Below are 23,293 nucleotides of genomic sequence, written 5' to 3' on the forward strand. Positions count from 1 at the left end.
GAAAACTGGTTCCATTAAATGGGTTGAAACTGAATATTTCAAAAACCCAAATGGTACATTTCAAAACCAAACATTCAAAATGTGTGCAACTTAAAATACAACTTAACAATCAACCTATGAAAGATGTCGACACAGTCAAATTCCTGGGACTAAATGTGGACAAGAACTTAAGCTGGAATACATATATTGATTTCATATCAAATAAACTAAGCAGTTTTCCATGTACAATTCAAATACTAGCAAAGTCCCCTGACTTAAGTACGTGAAAAATTGCTTATCACAGTTATTTTGAATCTGTCATTAGATATGGGACAATTTTCAGGGGACATTCAAGTAGTGTATCTCGAATACTGAAACTGCAAAAGAAAGTTGTTGATACATGTCTACTGCACACCAAACAGAGTATTGTCACCCATTATTTTGGATGTTACAAATACTAACTGTTCCCTCCATATACAGCTATGAAATTATAATCTTCCTATACAACAGACAAAATTCTTTGAGGAGAATCATTTTAATGATACATACAACACAAGAGATAAAAATAATTTTATGCTACCCACACACCAGTTGAAATTACATGCACGGACTCCACAGTATGTGGGGATGACAATGTATAACAAGTTAATGGGCAGAAACATATTTAATATGAAGCCAGAAATTTTAAAAACGGCTACAGCAGATTGTGTGAGAGACATGCTACTACCCAACAGAAGAATTCATAGAGGATGAATGATAATTTGAGCAAGGGGTACTTAAGTGTTATATTTTATTGTATGCATATATAATGAAATTGTATTATTATTATTATTATTATTGTTATTATTATTATTATGCTGTTTGATAATCTCAGCTGTTCTTTGTTTATGGTCAAATTTTACCACAATTTGATCTGTCTCCTGTACCTGAATCAAATGATTTAGATTATTACGTTATGAGGGGGAAGAAAAAATAAAAATGAAATAAAATCTGTACTGAGTACGTATCAGTGCTTCAATGAAAAAGGTAGGAGTAGTAGAGGGAAATATAATTTACAGTAGACAGAATAGTAAAACATGAAGAATTGTTGTACAGAGACCAAAATCTGAAGACTATTATGATCGACTAGGGCCTCATAGGCGTCGCTCTACAAAATTCACACAAATTGTGAATCCCTGAGATCTAATTTGTACATAATAGATCTCTTAATTAAATCTCCCCCCCATGAACCATGGACCTTGCCGTTGGTGGGGAGGCTTGCGTGCCTCAGCGATACAGATGGCCGTACCGTAGGTGCAACCACAACGGAGGGGTATCTGTTGAGAGGCCAGACAAACATGTGGTTCCTGAAGAGGGGCAGCAGCCTTTTCAGTAGTTGCAGGGGCAACAGTCTGGACGATTGACTGATCTGGCCTTGTAACATTAACCAAAACGGCGTTGCTGTGCTGGTACTGCGAACGGCTGAAAGCAAGGGGAAACTACAGCTGTAATTTTTCCCGAGGACATGCAGCTCTACTGTATGATTAAATGATGATGGCGCCCTCTTGGGTAAAATATTCCGGAGGTAAAATAGTCCCCCATTCGGATCTCCGGGCGGGGACTACTCAGGAGGACGTTGTTATCAGGAGAAAGAAAACTGGCGTTCTACGGATCGGAGCGTGGAATGTCAGATCACTTAATCGGGCAGGTAGGTTAGAAAATTTAAAAAGGGAGATGGATAGGTTAAAGTTAGATATAGTGGGAATTAGTGAAGTTCGGTGGCAGGAGGAACAAGACTTTTGGTCAGGTGATTACAGGGTTATAAATACAAAATCAAATAGGAGTAATGCAGGAGTAGGTTTAATAATGAATAATAAAATAGGAGTGCGGGTTAGCTACTACAAACAGCATAGTGAACGCATTATTGTGGCCAAGATAGACACAAAGCCCATGCCTACTACAGTAGTACAAGTTTATATGCCAACTAGCTCTGCAGATGATGAAGAAATAGATGAAATGTATGACAAGATAAAAGAAATTATTCAGGTAGTGAAGGGAGACGAAAATTTAATAGTGATGGGTGATTGGAATTTGTCAGTAGGAAAAGGGAGAGAAGGAAACATAGTAGATGAATATGGATTGGGGGGAAGGAATGAAAGAGGAAGCCGCCTTGTAGAATTTTGCACAGAGCATAACTTAATCATAGCTAACACTTGGTTCAAGAATCATGAAAGGAGGCTGTATACATGGAAAAAGCCTGGAGATACTGACAGGTTTCAGATAGATTATATAATGGTAAGACAGAGATTTAGGAACCAGGTTTTAAATTGTAAGACATTTCCTGGGGCAGATGTAGATTCTGACCACAATCTATTGGTTATGAACTGCAGATTGAAACTAAAGAAACTGCAAAAAGGTGGGAATTTAAGGAGATGGGACCTGGATAAACTGAAAGAACCAGAGGTTGTAGAGAGTTTTAGGGAGAGCATTAGGGAACAATTGACAGGAATGGGGGAAAGAAATACAGTAGAAGAAGAATGGGTAGCTCTGAGGGATGAAGTGGTGAAGGCAGCAGAGGATCAAGTAGGTAAAAAGACGCGGGCTAATAGAAATCCTTGGGTAACAGAAGAAATATTGAATTTAATTGATGAAAGGAGAAAATATAAAAATGCAGTAAATGAAGCAGGCAAAAAGGAATATAAACGTCTCAAAAATGAAATCGACCGGAAGTGCAAAATGGCTGAGCAGGGATGGCTAGAGGACAAATGTAAGGATGTAGAGGCTTGTCTCACTAGGGGTAAGATAGATACTGCCTACAGGAAAATTAAAGAGACCTTTGGAGAAAAGAGAACCACTTGTATGAATATCAAGAGCTCAGAGGGCAACCCAGTTCTAAGCAAAGAAGGGAAAGCAGAAAGGTGGAAGGAGTATATAGAGGATTTATACAAGGGCGATGTACTTGAGGACAATCTTATGGAAATGGAAGAGGATGTAGATGAAGATGAAATGGGAGATAAGATACTGCGTGAAGAGTTTGACAGAGCACTGAAAGACCTGAGTCAAAACAAGGCCCCGGGAGTAGACAACATTCCATTAGAACTACTGACAGCCTTGGGAGAGCCAGTCCTGACAAAACTCTATCATCTGGTGAGCAAGTTGTATGAGACAGGCGAAATACCCTCAGACTTCAAGAGGAATATAATAATTCCAATTCCAAGCATTTGTTGACTGATGTGAAAATTACCGAACTATCAGTTTAATAAGTCACGGCTGCAAAATAATAACGCGAATTCTTTACAGACGAATGGAAAAACTGGTAGAAGCCGACCTCGGGGAAGATCAGTTTGGATTCCGTAGAAATGTTGGAACACGTGAGGCAATACTGACCTTACGACTTATCTTGGAAGAAAGATTAAGAAAAGGCAAACCTACGTTTCTAGCATTTGTAGACTTAGAGAAAGCTTTTGACAATGTTGACTGGAATACTCTCTTTTAAATTCTGAAGGTGGCAGGGGTAAAATACAGGGAGTGAAAGGCTATTTACAATTTGTACAGAAACCAGATGGCAGTTATAAGAGTCGAGGGGCATGAAAGGGAAGCAGTGGTTGGGAAAGGAGTGAGACAGGGTTGTAGCCTCTCCTCGATGTTATTCAATCTGTATATTGAGCAAGCAGTAAAGGAAACAAAAGAAAAATTCGGAGTAGGTATTAAAATTCATGGAGAAGAAGTAAAAACTTTGAGGTTCGCCGATGACATTGTAATTCTGTCAGAGACAGCAAAGGACTTGATAGAGCAGTTGAACGGAATGGACAGTGTCTTGAAAGGAGAATATAAGATGAACATCAACAAAAGCAAAACGAGGATAATGGAATGTAGTCAAATTAAGTCGGGTGATGCTGAGGGAATTAGATTAGGAAATGAGACACTTAAAGTAGTAAAGGAGTTTTGCTATTTAGGGAGTAAAATAACCGATGATGGTCGAAGTAAAGAGGATATAAAATGTAGACTGGCAATGGCAAGGAAAGCGTTTCTCAAGAAGAGAAATTTGTTTACATCGAATATAGATTTAGGTGTCAGGAAGTCGTTTCTGAAAGTATTTGTATGGAGTGTAGCCATGTATGGAAGTGAGACATGGACGATAACTAGTTTGGACAAGAAGAGAATAGAAGCTTTCGAAATGTGGTGCTACAGAAGAATGCTGAAGATAAGGTGGGTAGATCACGTAACTAATGAGGAGGTATTGAATAGGATTGGGGAGAAGAGAAGTTTGTGGCACAACTTGACTAGAAGAAGGGATCGGTTGGTAGGACATGTTCTGAGGCATCGAGGGATCACAAATTTAGCATTGGAGGGCAGCGTGGAGGGTAAAAATCGTAGAGGGAGACCAAGAGATCAATACACTAAGCAGATTCAGAAGGATGTAGGTTGCAGTAGGTACTGGGAGATGAAGAAGCTTGCGCAGGATAGAGTAGCATGGAGAGCTGCATCAAACCAGTCTCAGGACTGAAGACCACAACAACAACAATTAAATCTATGTTCTATAGTCCTTTGTCTATGACATTTATGGAATCTTTTAAAAACAATGCCTTTGGATGTGGTATGTCTGTGATTTTACAAGGACTGATGTATTTATGAAAAAATTTATTCATCTTCTTGTATGAATTTTTGCCTATACCATGTCTCATACCTCAGATTCTTACAAGTATGTTAGTAAAATACCTTGTAACTGACTCCATTGTTCCATCATTAATACATTAGATTTGTGTGGTTTTCATTTTAAACTCTCCAGTAATACTCCTGCTTGGTTTGATTCGTGTGATTTTCATTTTAAACTCTCCAGTAATACTCCTGTTTGGTTAGATTTCTTCCACTGTGTTGATGTTAGCCATAGCCACTGAATGAACCTGTTTGACCAATTGTTGTTCTTGCTTAAAAGTTACTGAATTATTTTTAAGAGATAATGTATAGGCATTATTCTCTCCTTCTCATTTTACTCTATTCTTATAAAGTCTTGTGACACTTTGTTGTCAAGTATTCAGTCTAAACCTTAGAGATGTATGTCTAAGTTGAGATTAGGTTCTACTAATAACATTTTATAAAATGTAAAAATATCAGTTGTGATAGGTAGCATCATTTTGTATTATGCTCTTTTACTTTTTATTCTACTCTTTCTTTAAGTAATTGCTTCTCTTCCCTTGCTTGAACAATGTCACTGTTGTAAATTACCCCATCAGGCCACTTATGCAGCTTTAACAATGGTTCTTTGATAAATCCCATACCACTGGGGAAAATCCACCAGGTAAATGTGGCAATTCATTTAATATAAACAAAAATTCTGTCATCATTGTAGCACAGGAGGTATATCTGGTTGAACAATATGTACAACAAAGTCTTTCAATCTCTTTCATCACTTTTTCTGATAGACTGGATTGAGGATGGTGTTTCCCATGTTAAAAATTCCTTAATCCTTTCAGACCTGAATTTTTTCTGGAGGAAAGAAAATTTTTCTTTATGCTCTAATGCTCCTAAGTGGTTTTTAATGATTTTAGACACATGATTTATACAGATATATGTATCCATTTTGAGTACATACTTTGAACATTTGGTTTCTTTTTATGGACTAAAATAAATAATTTTGTGATATTTACTGTTGTAATAGATAAACTGATAATTCGAGAATTACCATGCAAAATAACAATAATAATAATCAGTTATGCAGTGCAATATAACAAACCAACTACTTCTGTGAATTCTGGCAGTCACAAGCTGCTGCACACTGCTACATTCATTTGTTGATATTTTTATAGTGATGACCAACAGGTGGGAGCACTTGTGCATAATGAAAATGTTGAACATTCACAGATATCTCCATTTGATCAATATTTCAATTAACTTGATCACTTTTGACGTTCTGGTTTCGTTGTGCAGAAACCTCATTTTCTGTGCCAGGATTCTGTTCTTGCAGCTGTTCATGCTGTACATGTTGTTGAAAGGGTGCTCTACTGCATCTTGTTGAGTCATCTGTTCTGTGTTAAATGTACACTCATGTTCTATGCAATGGATCTCCATTATTCCAATGTTCTTTTCTACCTCCACATCTCGCATAACTAGCACACTTTACCATTTAATTATGTACCACTTCTTAATGTTTTCTGTAAACACCAAAAATGTGTTTTCCTAATTTTTTTATATTATAAAGTTTTGTTTCATATATAATTGTTAACTATACTTCACATTTAAGATTCTAATCATCTTTATTATTATTATTATTTCATTTCTAGGTATATTTTAAAAGACAGCCACAACAGCTACGCAAAATCTACACTGCTCTTACACTTCTGAGCACGCAAACAAATGTAACCATGAATGATGTGCGCAGTGCTGTTTTACCATTATTGAGAGGTAACAGCTTTCTCATTGAAAGTTTATTGGAAATTATACCACAAGAGCACCTTCCAGACAGGTATAAAACATTTATTTTGATAGACTTACAGAAAATAAATTTTAAATGCAGCTGTTCATGTGTGGCAGTGGAGTTTAATTCATTATTGCATGTATCAGTACAAGCCTACTTTCCGTTTTTAGTCTGTCGACTGATTTTGATGAGATGGGTTGTGCTGAAGTTGACAGTGACAACTTGGGAGATGATGATCAAATGGAAACATTAATTGTTCCTGATCAAGAAGACAAATATGGCAGTGATACTTGTATATGTACATGTCACAACTCCACCAAACAAAAGTATCGTTCCCGAATACATCATTGTGTACCATGCGGAACAAAGGTATCTATCTATCTATCTATTCTTTAAAGCGAGAATATAACTCCAGGTAAAGTAATTGTTACAAGAATATAATTAAAACTTTAGTACGAAATAATTAGGAATTGAGAGTTCATTGTGTGATGTATTGTACACAGCATTTGAATCGAGTGTTAGTATAATGCTGCTGGAGGCTATGATCATTTTCTCTCAACTTTTTTAAGGCAGACATATATCAAAAACTAGAATAAATAGTTAGATTGCATTAGTGTCACTCTTCTTCATCATTTGAGAGCTACATCTATGTATCATGAAAGAAATGAATGCAAATCCAATAATTCTGTGTGTGGCCTACAATGCTGATTATAAATGTTACATCTACAATACATAATGTAAACATTATACAATAGTACCTGTTGTTGGTCACAGCATTGTGAGTAGATGTTAAATGGGTTCCTGTGTTATTTGTTATTTATTGTATAACAAGTCTGTAAATAAAATCATCACCATAATTAAAATACAGTTGAATGCAGATCAAAAAAATCTACTTACAAGAGGCAGTAGATGTAGAAGTAAATTTGTGAACTATTTTCTCAGCATTCTTATTTCCGTAATCCTTCTTTACTAGTTGAAGAAACCTTGAGCTCTGAATGCTACTGATTTTGTAACTTTTATGTGTGTCTCTCTTTGCTGTAATTTTTTTAGTAATTATGGTAAGATTTGTATATGTAAGAATATTAATTACTGTTTGTGAAAAGTTGCGCATTTATATTACACAAGACTGTGCTTACTGCTAAAACTGCACATAATTTGTTGCTTTATCTTTTCTGGAATTCTGCTAAAAATATACCTAGCATCAGTACCAAAGTACTAAGCACAGATGATAGAGAAAATCATTTAAACACTAGATTCATTGGAAATTCCTTAGGAGCCCTTTATTAGGTCATCAGTTAGGACACAGGAAAACAAAAAGAGGAGGAGGAATGAGGAAATTTATAGCAAGAAAGAGAATCAGTTGCAGAATTTTTGAATAATATGAAAAGGATAGATTGCTACCCATGACACAGAGGAGGCATTGAGTCACAGGCAGGTACAATGAAACTGAATTTGAGAAATATTGAGCTTTTGGACTAAGCCCTTCATCAGATGTAGAAAACTCACACACATTTACACGAACAAAAGTCACAAAACACACACTGGTTACTATACATGACAACAGTAGCCATATATGTGTTATGCCATCCTGTATTTTCATCACAGTGAGAACCATATTATGAACTAATGGGATGACATGTTACATGGTGATGACATGAAAGTATACACATATTTTAAACATACAAAAATGTTCAAGCACACAAAATATTTAAATGACCTTATCGTAAATAATGTAGAGGTAAAGGAGATGACTCACCAAATAATAGAAGCATTGAGTTATTAACAGCTAAACAAAAAAAGAATGAAAACTTGGGTAGCTTTTGGACGTATCCTTTAATGAACTGGAATCTATCTATCTATCTATCTATCTATCTATCTATCTATCTATCTCTCTCTCCCTATCTCTATCTCTATCTCTATCTCTATCTCTATCTCTATTACTACATTGTACTGGCTGATTGTATGATCTACATAAATCAAGTAAAAATTTCAAAATTTACTTGTGGTATTACTCAGTAGCATCTCTGAGCATGTCAGAAATTAGGGTTGATGTTGGATTGGTTATTGAAATAGGAGAAATTTTCCTGTCTGGAAAAGTTCCTTTCTACCTCTGCATATCTTGAACACTGTTAGACTCACTTACATGACACCTTATGTTTCCCCAGAATAAAGTCTATTTAAAATGCAGTCCAACTTACCAAAAGGAGGTGATGTCAGGTGGCTGAACAGTATTCCTTAGCCGGGCGGCGGGGGGGTGGGGGGGACTCCGTCTACAGGCCACAAGTGGCCCATCAAGACCATCCGACTGCCTTCTCATCCTCAGAGGAGGATGCGGATAGGAGGGGGGTGGGGTCAGCACACTGCTCTCCCGGTCGTAATGATGGTGTTCTTGACCGAAGCTTCTACTATTCGGTCGAGTAGCTCCTCAATTGGCATCACGAGGCTGAGTGCACCCCTAAAAATGGCAACAGCGCATGGCGGCCTGGATGGTCACCCATCCAAGTGCCGTCCACACCCGACAGCGCTTAACTTCGGTGATCTCACGAGAACCGGTGTATCCACTGCAGCAAGGCCGTTAGTCTCGCAACAGAGAAGTTAAATTGACAAATGGACAATACAAGATTTAATTAAAGTAAGAGGTTTGTCAAGGACACTGGACACTAATCAGACAAGGGGAAGACTGCTTAATTCAGAGTCAGTGGAACTAGCAGTGTCACTGCTCATAGTGACAGATGTAATCAAGTCTTTGACGGACTGTTGTAATATGCCTTTATTATTCCATTCTTCTTGTATAACTTGTTCGTATGTTTTACTTCTTTTTGCCAATCTGTGGGTGCACTTTTTCTGTTGTGTCCTTCAAAAGGTGCTCCACTTCAGTCAACATAATATTTTATTCTCTGTAGCAATATGTTGTCTGAACTGAGCCCAAATGAGTTCTGTTGCATTAGAATGGCAATGATATGGATGTAGTCTGACCTCTTCACACCCTATATTTTTGCCATTTCATCCACAAGGTAAACTAGATACTTTGGATTGTGTTCCAATGTTAATTCTAATAATTTTGCTCTTTTCAAGTTATTGTCAACTGGTATGTTGTTTCTCCAGCCAGCAAAGAATGCCTTTATGGGCTCCTTACCTTGTATAACTGACTGATACAGAATGTTAACCGTAACAGTCACAGGGTTTTCATTAAGGTTTGAAGCACAGAGCTTTGACCAGTTTCACAAAAGTTCTGTGATTCATCTCTTCATGATAATCAGAGGCCTTACTTGAAATAACAACAACAATTGGGAATGAAACCTTTTAAAATACGATTACTCTTTTCCTTCTGCTAATCGGAGTTTCCATACTACTGCTTATGATATCATGTGTCCAACCATTTTTTAAGTTGTACCCTCCATGTAGTTGTGTTTCATCAAGTCAAACACTATTATCAAAATTTGTCCCTATCAATTTCTTCAGATAATGATACTGCCAGACTGTAATATCTCAATGTTCCATTAATAACTTGTCCTGACAAATAGTTTTATAGCACAATCCTAACTTTTACACAACTTGTAGCAAGGATTATTTACTGTTCTGAAACAGGTCCATGGCACATAACTTTTTAAGTGTTGAATGCTCCACCCCTGAATAATATGCAAATATTTCATGTCAAATTGCATCTTCCTGAAAACTCTTGAGATATGTGACCTTCATCTTGAGGCATCTCTTCTTTCCATGTGTCACCAATTCACCAATTTCGATCATTTACCTGATTCTTGTTCACAAGTTTCTCCTTGCTGACACTAGTAAAGTAAAGTAAAGTCGTATGGCATGAATGGCTGGGAGACCCCAAAGGCCACGTTCAGCCACCTAATTGGAAAAGTATTCACTTCGCGCACACAGGCACCTTTCCGTTGCGAGGTGTGAGCTGTGTATGCAAGTATAATTGTTAAGTTTAGGTGACTGTAATGAGTGTGCATGTAGTGTGTTCTAGTGTAACATCAAGCGCTGGCATGTCATCCTGGAATGTAACGGCAGAGAAGGCTGTGGGACAACGTCAGCCAGTAGTACGCTGATTAGGACCGCACCACGACAGGAGCGGCCCTTATATGAAGAGAATATAAGAGCCGCTCCGTGCTAGCCGCAGCCTCACTAGAAGATGAGCCATGACTCATGATCAGTATTATTTCCTTGCATGGAAATTATTATGACCAATTATTATGACATGCATTTGTTGCTGCTCATATCTTGATGGCATTGTTATTAAAGTAGCACTGAAGGATTTTCCCATTTTATATAATAACACAATATTTCAAACCAATGTAAATTTTACAGATTAAAAGTACTCTTCTTCTTCTTCTTCTCTTTCTTCTTCTTTTTTTTTTTTTTTTTTTTTTTTTTTTAAAAAAAAAAGAGGTTTATTTAAAAATGAAAAATTTTAGCACTTTTACTATGGCTAATCAATATTTCTGGTTTTTTACTGGGTTGTTAAAAACAAACCTGTTATACTTGAGACCAAATAAATAACAAAAAAAGACTTGTTATTCAGTTCTATAATACTGGTATTGGTTGTAACCGGTCGTTTTTCCCATCCCTAGTCCTGCAGGGCAGCATTGTGTACTATCCCGCAATGATACTCAAGCCAGCTCCATTGCCTGCATCTTAATGTCTTGGGTGAGGACTCCACCACTGATGAGCAAGGGAAAGAGGACACCATTTCAAATTCCATAGTCTCCTCAGTGGGAAGTGCAAGAGAAAAGTCTCACTGGCCATGTATTCTGTAGTTGAAGTTAGGATGGCGGAGGGTGCAGGGGAAAGGGGAGGGGGGGTGGCAACAGGAAAGCATGCTAACACTGTTGGGAGACTGCCACCAGAACAATGCTATGACTGAATCCATCAACCAGTTGGTGTGGAGATAGCAGCATTGAAGGTCCAACAGGTTGTCGCCGCAGTTGATTGGAATGACAGATCAGCTACTCCTGACTAAAATCCACCACAAAGAGCTGCTGACCCTTGTGACCCACCACAACACCTGGCAGCCAATAATCATTAATACATATGCTTAAACTGACTGTGGCCAAAAGACTAGGCATAGACTGCAGCCCCAGGAGAAAAACATGGCAGGTTTGTGTGGTCAGGTATGTGACTAGGGTTGCAGCAAATCCGAAAGACCTCACAGTTGACACCTATGCTAACATTCCAGACTACGCCCTTTTGCCTTTGTCACCCAATACATAGCCAGGAAACTTGACAGGGCATTAGTGTAGATGAGGCAGACACAGACTTGGTTCATTTAGGTCTTGAACCTAGGCACGAAGAACTCCACCTCCAAGTTAGACTCTGGGTGGAACGGGTTGGTAGTCAGATGTTGGATACCATTGTGAATGCAGAAATCTTCTAACTCCTCTGAAACAAATTGACAACTTGCCAGGAGGAGCCCTCATAGCAAAAATGACCAATAACGTGCGAACAGTTGCTGGCAATATCGCTGAGAATAGCTTGGTGATGTATGGGAAATTTGATAATGTATTGACCACCAACAACCACATGCTTACCAATAAAAGTGGCCCACAAAATCAAAATGCATCCTGTTCCAAGGGTTCTCCAGGACTGACCAAGGGGAAAACTGAAACAGCAGTGCCGCCTGGTTTCGTGCACAGGCTGGCAAGCCCTCACTGGTGTTTGATGTTGTGATCGATCATCGCCGAGTAGACATGACCATGTGCCAATGCTTTCATACGAGTCATACGCTAGTACGACACCTGCAGTAGCTCAAGTATGCAAGGATGCAATGCAGGAGGGACAACAAGTATACAGTGTTGTACCTCTATAGCAAGTGGAAGGACCCTCTAATCCATGTTGAGTTGATCATTTAGGGGGAAAAAAAAAAAACCGCCCGCCATACCAAATCCACTCCAAAAGAGCCCACACCACCTGAACAGCAGAAATGATTTTCCAGAAAAGGAGGTCGTGGTCTTGGCAGCCACGGCCTTGTACACCACCAAAGGAAAATCCAGCAAGGTCTGCTCCAAGACATAATCAAAGGTGAAAATGAGAGCGTCGTGCTGGTCATACTCTGGAACCAGTCCCACTGGCAACTGCAATAGTCTGTTAGCATTGGCATTGCTGGACATTGGACTGGTACAGAGTTTCATAAGCGTAATTACTGAGGAAAAGCACACATCTCTGCAAGCAGTGGGCAGTCCTATCTGGCAGTTTGGGCCAAGTGCCAAATAAGAAACCAAATTCCTTGTGGTTGGTGATCAGTAGGAACTTCACCGCAAGCCATAAAAGTGAAATATTTTAGTTCTGAAATCGATAGCCAGTGAGTAATATGTTGGGCTGTGAAATGTGTCTTTGATGTGAATGTATGGTATGCTTGGTGCCATCTGGATTCCGATGTGACAGGACTGCGCGAATGCCTCTCTGGGATGCGTCACAGGCCATGGTCAAAGGTTTACCTGGTGTAAAAAGAAGCCAAACATAGAGTGGAGCACAAACACTGCTTGAGGGACTGAAATCCACAGATCAGGCAACTTTGATGACCATTTGGTGAAGCCAATTTAGAGGGTGGCAGATGTGTGCAGCCTGGGGAATGACCATACCGTAATATGAAATCTTGCCCATAATGAACTCGAGCTCCTTCAGGTTCTCATGTGCCATCCAGTTGACAATGGCTTTGGTGGTAGTCTGTCGGGATAAAGCCTTCTTTGCTGAACATGACCCAAAAAGCGCATCATTGGGGAAAAAACTACATTTTTCCAGTTTGCAGCAGGCATTGGAAAACTATTTGCAGATTCTGCAAATGCTCAACTCTTCTACATCTACATCTACATCCATACTCCGCAAGGCACTCGACGGTGTGTGGCGGAGGGTACCTTGAGTACCTCTATCGGTTCTCCCTTCTATTTCAGTCTCGTATTGTTCATGGAAAGAAGGATTGATGGTATGCCTCTGTGTGGGCTCTAATCTCTCTGATTTTATCCTCATGGTCTCTTCGTGAGATATACGTAGGAGGTAGCAATATACTGCTTGACTCTTCGGTGAAGGTATGTGGAGGCCGTGACCCAGATGTCATCAAGGTATTTCACACAGTAAGGAGTGTCCTGATTCAACTACTCCAAGTAATATTAATAACTTTCAAATGCAGATGAGATTTAAAAAGGCAAGTGATTAAACTGATAGAGCCCAGAGGAGGTGTCCAGCACCAAGAAACTCTGAGAATTGGTCTTCAGTGACAACGGCAGGTATGTGTTGTGCAAATTGACGTGCATGAAATACCGATCCCCTGACAACTTTGCCAACAACTCCTTAGGCTGCAGAATGGGATACGAGTCTGCGCACATTGCCCATTGATTGTCTGTTTAAAATTGTTGCAAAAGTGTATAGCGCCTTGTAGCTTCTGAATCTCCACTGAAGGAATGGACCACAGACTCAGCAAACTAGAAGAAACAACACTGATATCCTGTCAATGTTGCAACTTGACCTTGAACTTATTGCACATGTCAAAGGGAATGGGGCAGGGCTGACAAAATTTACGGATTGCATATGACTTAAGGGAGCGTGTGCCTCCAAATTTCCTGCTCAACTCAAAGTTTTCTTGAACAGCTGGTTGTACAACTTTAGTAAAAAGTCTAAATCTTTGGAGGGAGCTGATTGAGACAGTAAATGTATTTTGTCAACTATCTGGAAGTCAAAACAGAAAAAGTCTCTAACCTGAAAATATTTTGAGCCATCAGCAAATTAACCTCTAACACTCTAAGTTGCTGTTCCACATTCTTATAATATGCCAAGAGGGAGAACTGCCCCCAGAAAGGAAAGCACTGTTTACTATAAGACACAACTTGACAGAATGGCCAGTGCAGTGCAGAACAACCCAAAAGCTGGTACATATCTAAGTTAATTAGGCTGACGGACATTCCTGTGATATGTGAAACTCAATCAGTCACCCATCCACTACCAGCGACAGCAGAATATTCTGGGGCAATATGTGTGGGCCGTTGGAGACAGCCTCAGAAGCCAGGGAAAACATAGGGTCCTCCGACAACCACCCACACATAGTGACGACTGACACAAATTGCTTGTTATAGTGGAAATGCAGCTGCTGTGCTGCCATAACGGCATGGGTACATCTACATCTACATCCATACTCCGCAAGCCACCTGACGGTACTTGGAGTACCTCTATCAGTTCTCCCTTCTATTCCAGTCTCGTATTGTTTGTGGAAAGAAAGATTGTCGGTATGCCTCTGTGTGGGCTCTATTCTCTCTGATTTTATCCTCATGGTCTCTTTGCGAGATAATGGCTGGCTGTTGACTTGGGCAGGAAGAGAGTAGATCCAATAGCAGAAAGAATCATCCACAGTTTAAACGCACCACAATAGAGGAACAAAGCACAGAACTGATATTCTAGTGCTACCAGAAGTGCAGGGTGATTCAAAAAGGCCGTTACAACTTTGGAATGATATAAAAATATATTGAGATAACTTACAGAACAGTAGATGTGTAATTTTGTAGCAAACAATCTCAAGTTTGATTCAAGTAGTGCATCAGTACCCCATTACACCAACAGTAGCACCAGCGTACTGCACAGTTAAAGTGACCACTTTTGCTGGTGTGGAGCCTGCTCCCTGTGTGTTTTGGTTTCATGAAACTAACTGTGCAACAAATATTCAGCATAAATTTCACATTGAATAAGCTCAAGAATCTCCAAGCAGGCCTACAATTTACACTGGGCACAAGAACTTTGTTGAGGTGCATTGTTCACAGTGACATGACAAACCATCTGGTAGCCCACATGTTGATGATTATGTCAGCTAGGTTTGGGAGAGCTTTGTCCACAATTCGCAAAAATCAGTGTGACATGCATCTCGCTAGACTCGCATTCCACAATACACTGTTTGGCAAGTACTGCATACACATTTGCACTTGAAACCAAACAGATTCACGGTGCCACAGCACATTAGTGATGCAGATAAGATTACTCATGGGAAATTCTGTGTGAAAATGTTGCATTGAATAGAGAATGAGACATTCTCAACACAATAATATTTAGCAATGAGCCAGAATTTCATATCAGTGATATGATGAACACACACAACTGCAGAACATGGGGCAGTGAAAATCCATATGCATCCCTGGAACACATTCGTGACAGCCTCAAAGATAACATGTTTGGTGCCCTTCTTCTAGAAGAAAACTGTCACTGGTATTATGTATATGGATAGCCTTGAAAACTTCTTAATCCAACAGATCAATGAATATGACTGAGAGGGAATGGTTTACTATGAGCAAGATGGTGCACCACCTCATTTCCTCATGGAAGCTAGACATTTCCTTGATAATTGCTTCCCAGGTCAATGGGCTGGCCATGAAGGGCCAGTTGCCTGGCCACCTTGCTCTCCAGACTTTCTCTGGGGTTTTGTTAAAGACCATGTGTATGTTCCTACCGTATCAAACAATTTAGCTGATCTGAAAAATTGAATCTATGCCGCCATTGCTCAAGTTATGCCTTATTTGTTGCAATGAGTCCGGGAAGAAACTGATTATTGGTGGGATGTTTGATGCATCACAAATGGTACTCGCATCGAACCAATTGGAGTTCCAAATTGGGAACTGTTTTATGTCCAGAATATTCTGAATCTTTTTCCTTATTTCTTGAAAACCAGCACAGAGCTTTTTTAATCCGTCCACCATCCATTTGATTGACTTAAAGTTCCTGCCATTGTCATTTTATTTCCATTACAATCATAATTAACATCTGCTACTCTAGTCTGTTCCCTGATCCCTTCACTGTTTCTCATTATTATTCCAAATAAGCAACTCTCCATTGCTAACTGGGCAACCCTCAGTTTCTATTGATTTTTACATTATAAATCTATATCTCTTGACCACAGCCCAAAACTGATGGTACACATTGATTATAAATTTTCCACTCATTTCATTCAGAAACTTAATTCTCTTCGTGTCCAATCATTTATTTTCTTCGACTGTTCTAAATAGAAAAATGCATTGCCTATTTTTTCAGTTAACTGTTAATTTATACAATTATTTAAAATGTTACTCATATTTTAGTCTTATTGTAATCATGTCTCCTTTCAAGTTTGCTTTTTTAAGTTTGCCCATTAGTTATTAAAGTTGATCTGCATGAGAAGCAAACAGTACAGTGTCATCAACAAACTGAAGGAAGGTCAAATATGTTTTTGCTAACCCATATTCTGCTTAAGTATCTGAAAATTTCCTATAGGGCTACTAATAATAATTTTGGTGCTGTGGAATCACATTGCCTAACTCCACTTTCAATTCTGAATTTCTCACTGTCTTGATTAATTCTTATAAAAATTGGAATTGACATATTTATTATTTAGTGTACTAACACATGGTGAATCAGTGCCAAGTTTACCAACACAAGTCAGTAAAGGTTTCTTTTTGCATGTATTTTATTTTTTTGTTGAAAAAATCAGAAACTTACTCAAATTTATAAATCCCAGATGGTTGTTTATTTATGTCCTCTCTCTCTCTCTCTCTCTCTCTCTATCTATCTATCTATCTCTCTCTCTCTCTCTCTCTCTCTCTCTCTCTCTCTCTCTCTCTCTCTCTCTCTGTGTGTACTTAATATGGATCTATACACCTCATATGACTTTTCTTCTGGAATACTGTGACTGTCATTATTATCCCTCTGTTTTCCTGAACTTTACAGACATTAACAGTGTCCATTTGGGTGTTCAACTGAGTTGTTGATTCCATTTTATGCACACTATTTTGTTGACCAACCTATTTGTCTTCTTCAGGTGCTGCAAGTTGTGTTGCTATGTTGTTATGTGTACTCGCTGCCTAGACTCCATCTAGACTGGATCAGTTGACAAAATATTTTGAATGGAGTCAGCAACTTGACTAGACACCTGAAGGCACACTATTAATCATTCATGAGGAGGAAAACTGAGAGATCACAAGACAAACACTTAAAGAAATTTTTGAATGGTTGAACAGTTTCCTTACTTTCTCTTATTAGTTACTGTGCCACCTATCATATTAATTAGTGCAATATGATGTTTACCCAACGTAAGTTTCTCTTGTTTTGTTATTCCTCGTTTTGTTTCAGTTGTTCCTCTTGATAAATTTTCCTAGTGCCTTTTCATACCCTCTCAAAGATAGTTCCTAAGGGGTTTTGTTGATGACAGCTTATTGTACAAAGTTTCTATGCATACTTGAAACTCTCACTTTCTGTTTGATAGCTGCCTTGTTTCATTTGCTTTTTTCTCGTCCCCAACATCTTTTGCTGTTTGCATTACTGCTTTTGTGAAATAATTACTACTTTCATCTATGTTGGTATCTTCATCATTTTCTAAGATGCTGGACTTTTTGCATAATTTAATCTGGTTCACTTCTTTCTCGTGCTCTACAATTTTGACATCCTATAGTTACTAATTATATGGTTATTTAAAACTGTCACATTCTCTCCAATAGCTACCTTGTTTCATTAGCTTTCTTCTCACCTGCAACATCTTTTGCTGTTTGCACTAGTGATTATGTTAAATAATTACTACTTTCATCTACGTTAGTATCATCATCATTTTCTAAGATGCTGTACTTTTTGTGCATAATTTAATCTGGTACACTTCCTTCTCGTGATCTACAGTTCTGACTTCCTATAGGTAGTAATTATAAGGGGCACTCAAAAACTTTCCACGTGAAGGACTTACAGTCCAGATGCAATATGCCAATCTGGCAAAATTGCCGTGGACATTGGGGGAAACATCCCACCGGTGCACCAGGTTGAAGATACTTGTTTGGTAAAACACTGTGTTCTACTGCATGAAGAAGTCTGTAATAGCCTGCAGCACATCCTAGTCTGATAGGAATCATCAACTCTTCAAGGTCTTTTTTAAGAGGCATAAGATGTGATAACCACAAGGGCAGAGATCAGGTCCATAGGGCGGATGCTCGAGTGTCTCCCACTTGAGTCGGCATGACTTCTGCATTAGACATTTCCAATATGTGGATGTGTGTTATCATAATGCAGCAGCACCCCTTGTCACAGTTTTCTCAGATGTTTTACCTTGATTGCATGCTGTAATTTTTCCAGCTTTGTGCAGTACTGTACCCCAGTGATGGAGACACTAGGTTCCTTGAAATGGGGGTGATGTCTCAGATTGATCTGCATCTTGTGTTGAATCATGTCCAGTATGGAACTTGGTGCACTGTTCCTCAATGATGGTTTTTGACAGACATGCTGCTGAATATATGTTCTTCATTCTCTTGTGGGTGTCTACCATTGTTGGTCCTTTGGCAGCCAAGAAAAGAATAATAGCATGTTAGTCCTGCTTGGACGCAGTTGGTAATAACTTCACCATAGTTCTCGTTTCAGCTGGTCTGCATGTTGGAAAGACATGAATGCCACATTTCAGTGCTTATATGACTGCATCAGAGTCACATTTTATAGCATGTATGCTGTAGCAACACCCTCAAATGGAATCTTTTTGGCCACTCCTTGTTCATGGAAAATGAAAGTGCTTAAGGACCAGCACATCCAGTACAGTTTCTTTATAGTTTCATTTGGTTCTTGCTATTCTGATTTTTTCTGGAAGAATATGATAAGCAGCATTATATTATTTTTCAGAAATTCTGTTAACAAATGACTTTCATCATTTCTGCTGACATAGTCCTGTCAGAGTTTCCAACTAAATGTTAGTTCTTTGGTTTTCTGTTGCTGATGCATTAAAGCCCCTTCCCCCATTATCATATTGTAGTGCTATTTGCTGCCATTTATCAGTTTCTGTGACTTTTTATTGATACCTTCTTCCTCATTATAAAAATATATGTTGCTGCTTAGATTTGACTGATTTTTGCAGAATGTATTTTGTTTATTTTAAAAATAAGTCTTAATATTATGTTTGAGGTTCATTCAGTATCTGTATATCATTCCGTATATATTCCTGCTTGTGTTTTAGCTCTAAAACAGTCCGATGTTAAGAATGGTTACCTATTGTATTGATCATTCTTTGTTACAGTTCATTCATGGAAGAGTCTTCATGCAAATAGGAAAGGTTCTTCGACCAGCAAAGGTAATTTTTCCAGATTGTGACATGACAGCATGTATTGAGAGACTGGCACCTAAACAGTGTATTAAGAAGACACGCAAGAAAGATAGTGGACACAATGAACCAGGTGCTTTGAAGGAAACATCACCATCCAAAGCAACACTGAATCCAACTGTGATGCAGCACAACAGCTGCTCACAGTCAGATGTTAGCAATTTGGCAGGCAAGGACGCAGTTAAACCAAAAAATATTAAACCACGAGCTGTGAACAGGAACAACAAAGTTCTTGAAGGTATTCGTCCAGATACTAGCAATACCAGAAACAATCTTCGCTTTTCTCAAGCTACCAGAAGCAGCAGAAGTGGTACCCTCAAAGTGTGCATCAAAGTTCCAAAACTAAGTGGAGAAAATAAAACTGGTAACAGCTCCTTGTCCAAGAGAGGTTCTGTAAAACGATCAAGAAGCAGCTCCAGAAATAGAGTTCGACAAAAGTCGCTTGAGTCAGGAACTAAATCACCACCACCATCTGATAAACAAACTTTAGATGGTGCTTGTTCCACGTGTATAACAAGCACCCAAGAAAAGAATGAGAAAATTCAAGATTGTCAGCTACATAAACCACCTGCCAAGAAACAATGTAGATTAATGGACAATGTGTCCACTGTGGAATCAGTTGTGCATAACAATTCTACAGAAGTTTCTCTTAATGAGGTTGGTAGCTGTAATGTGTCCTTAGACATGCAGTTGCTAAAGCAGCCATCAGTAACATTAAAATGTATAACTGAAAGTGATGAAACAGTCCATTGCAGCCCTGATGATAATACTCTCAGTGTTGACAGTACATTATCCAGAAATGAAGATAGTTTCAACTGTGGTGATTCTTGTGCATCATCTATAATGAACAAAGTAACTGACACTGCACCTGTCAAGTTGGTTGCTGAAATGGAACAACATAATCAGCAAAATGAAGGTACTTCCCCATGTTTAGGAAGTGATGAGGTACAATCCAGCTCAAAAGATTCTAACGTTATTGAGCCACTTGAACAAGAGTATGGAAAGAGTACTGAGGAGAGTGTTAGTGTTTCAAATTCTCACCAAGTAATGGTTGAAAGAAACACTAGAGATGACTTGGCCTTTCATGTATGCTCTTCTGATTCAATATCAGAGGACACTACACAGATGACATGGACGAAAGAAGAAGATAAAGTTATACTGAAAATGTTTCAGCAGGAATGTGCTACAGAAAGAATACTTTACATGATACGTCAACAACTGCCTCAGCGATCTGTAGAACAGGTAAGACACAGAGAAATAATTTCTTGTTTATGTACTAGTGACCTGTCCTGTCTGGATAGTATTAAGTATCTACAGCCAGATGACTTGGCTCATGTAAGTGGTAATAAGTTATATACACAAACCTTCCTTGTGAATCAGTCTATGCGATACCCAGTGCCCTGGAAAATTGGGAAAACTCAGGGCATTCTTCCATTTTGTCCAAAACCCCCTGAAAAACACACGGACCCTATTGCCTTTCGGGTTTAAGCATTTGGTTGCCTTCTGCCTGACTCATTGCAGCACTGTGCTCATCATTCACCATCAGCTCGGTGTTGTGCGTCCGCCTGCTATTGCTGTTTTGGCATCCACTAACGTCTCCCTTCCTCAGTCTAGTGCAATGGAGGACATTATGTGCATACTGAGAAACTTAAGTGTGATGTCATTATGATGTGTACATGCTGTATTGAAGATGACAGAAGCCACTTATTGACTTTTGCGGTCGAGGTGCTTCACAGTGGTAGACATTTTAACAGACGAAATAAAAGAGCAGCTCATTATATCTTGAGTGAGTATATACATTGCAATTTTGGAGGCTATTGCTGTCTTTTCTTTCTTTGAAAGTTAGAAACTGCCAACTTTACCAAAGAGCCCTAACAATATTGTGTGTGAACGCTAATTTAGAATTTTCAGATGTTATATCATTGTGGCTCAGTTAGTAGAATAATGTTGTATGATGGTAGAGGTACTGTGTTATAACTAATGGGAATTCGACTCTTTTTTTTTTTTTCTTTATTTTAAAACTGCTGCCAAGTTGTGTTTGTACGGCTACATTCAACCAGACTATGGAGTGAGTATGTGCACTACTGTATTTTGACATATTCGACAGCTGAAAACAACACAGTGTCACGGTTTGTCTGTTTTTCACCAAAAATAGAAATAAAAGGAGCTGGGTTATTAATATGAATATTCATTACATTGGCCTTGTAAACACCACAGAACTGCTTTTTAAAATGACAGAAATTTTGATTTCCTCTAGAGTGCAGTTTAAAGAAAAGTATTGATAATTTTGTTAAAAATAGCACAATACATGCTTAAGGACAAACTATACATGTTCAATTAAAAGAACTCAGATATTACAGTAACTCAACCCTGACAGAAAATAAAATACATATTTTTATGACAGGGTACCCTTTTGCCACTAGTGGCTGCTAACTGCATGTGAAATCTGAAGGGTGTCAAAATGGTTGCCTATCCTGCCAGCAGCAGGAATTGGTAGACAGGTAGGCCTGTACAGAGACATTACTAAAGTGCCCAACAAAGGTGCATGGGTGGCACTGATGGTTTTGCTGAAGTGCAGGGGTGGGGGAGTCTTAGAGAGGGTCTGCCGTTTTATTCATATGTGTGGTAATATTGCGTATCCGCACCCACTTCTCCCCACCCTCCTGCAGCTCCCCCCCCCCCCCCCCCCCCACATGCAAAAGAAGAGGGATGAAGAGTAAACATTTTCTGCTTTGGGTCATGTTCCAATTTTGTTGGATTGTGTTGAGTGGACCCTACTGGTTCCACCCTGTATATCAGAGCAAAAAATTGTGGTCACGCTGTATTCCAAAGGGGTGAGATCATGTTCAGTGGTATTGCAGCCCCGCCATGTTCTTAGAGGACTGTTGAATCAGCCAGAGAATGTCAACAGTGTCCAAGATTGTCAAGAATGTCATCTTGTTGCACATCACAATGAAAATGATAATTTTTTACTGTGAAATGTATGAAAGTGAATGCCCCACGAGAAGGAGTAGTTTCGTTTGTATCTTTTATGACCTTTTCATGTTGATTCTGGGCATTGGTGAGCCCAAAATGTTTTTCTTGGCCTTTCCATAAGGAAAACACATAATTTCAATCCTGGGTGTCAAGAAAAGGGGTGAGATGTGGGTAAGGGGTGATGTGACAATGTTCCCATAGTGTAACACGTCAGTGGTAGTGTTGGGTGGAATTCTGGTGAAATGTGGCACCAGTGTGACATCATTAACCCTCTTTAAATGTTACCGCATGAGCTTCTGAGTTCTGACCCTCAAGGGCACCACACTTTTGCAACATTGCAGAGTTAGGTTGTAGCCACCTTAGAGCCAAATTTGGAACTTGTGCATCATAGTGGAGTACTATGGCAGTGTTTCAAGAAAGCGACCCTTTAATTTTGTTGCATAGTATACGATGGCTGTATTTTCCACTTACTTTCAGTCTTGCTGCAGTAACTACATTACTAAGTCATGTTGGCTGATTTTAAAATGCCATTTCAGGCAGTTCTACAGTGGAGAACAGGGTGAGGAGTCAGTTGCCTTTAAATTTGAGGTAGAGTGTTCCTTTTTAATTTTTTGAGTGTTTCTTATATTTTGCATAACTGTTATTAGTGTCAAACAATGCAAAATGCAAAATAGAATAATGACAGTATTATGAAAAGTGTAAATTGCTGATCACCAGAGACTGGATTATATGCATCATAAAAACCTTAAAAAATGCATGCAAATATGCATAAAAATGCACAAAAAATGTCAAAATATGCAAGATCAAATAATTAAAAGTCATGGTAGTTACTGGCGGAATAATATCTCAATGTTGAACCTGTGCAT

General features: G+C 38.8%; 1 protein-coding gene across 2 annotated transcripts in view; it reads left to right on the forward strand.

Moving 5' to 3' along the window:
• The window catches only part of LOC126191253 (uncharacterized), a 143,018-nt gene that overhangs the window by 110,037 nt on the left and 9,688 nt on the right, over nucleotides 1-23,293 (forward strand). For both annotated transcript variants that reach the window (XM_049932062.1, XM_049932063.1), the window contains exons 6-8: nucleotides 6,240-6,421; nucleotides 6,544-6,742; nucleotides 19,368-20,693. In XM_049932062.1, the coding sequence (XP_049788019.1) occupies nucleotides 6,240-6,421; nucleotides 6,544-6,742; nucleotides 19,368-20,693 (1,707 nt within the window). The remainder of the gene's footprint in view (nucleotides 1-6,239; nucleotides 6,422-6,543; nucleotides 6,743-19,367; nucleotides 20,694-23,293) is intronic.

Source organism: Schistocerca cancellata, chromosome 6 (genome assembly GCF_023864275.1).
Source record: "Schistocerca cancellata isolate TAMUIC-IGC-003103 chromosome 6, iqSchCanc2.1, whole genome shotgun sequence".
NCBI classification, from domain to species: Eukaryota; Metazoa; Arthropoda; class Insecta; order Orthoptera; family Acrididae; genus Schistocerca; species Schistocerca cancellata.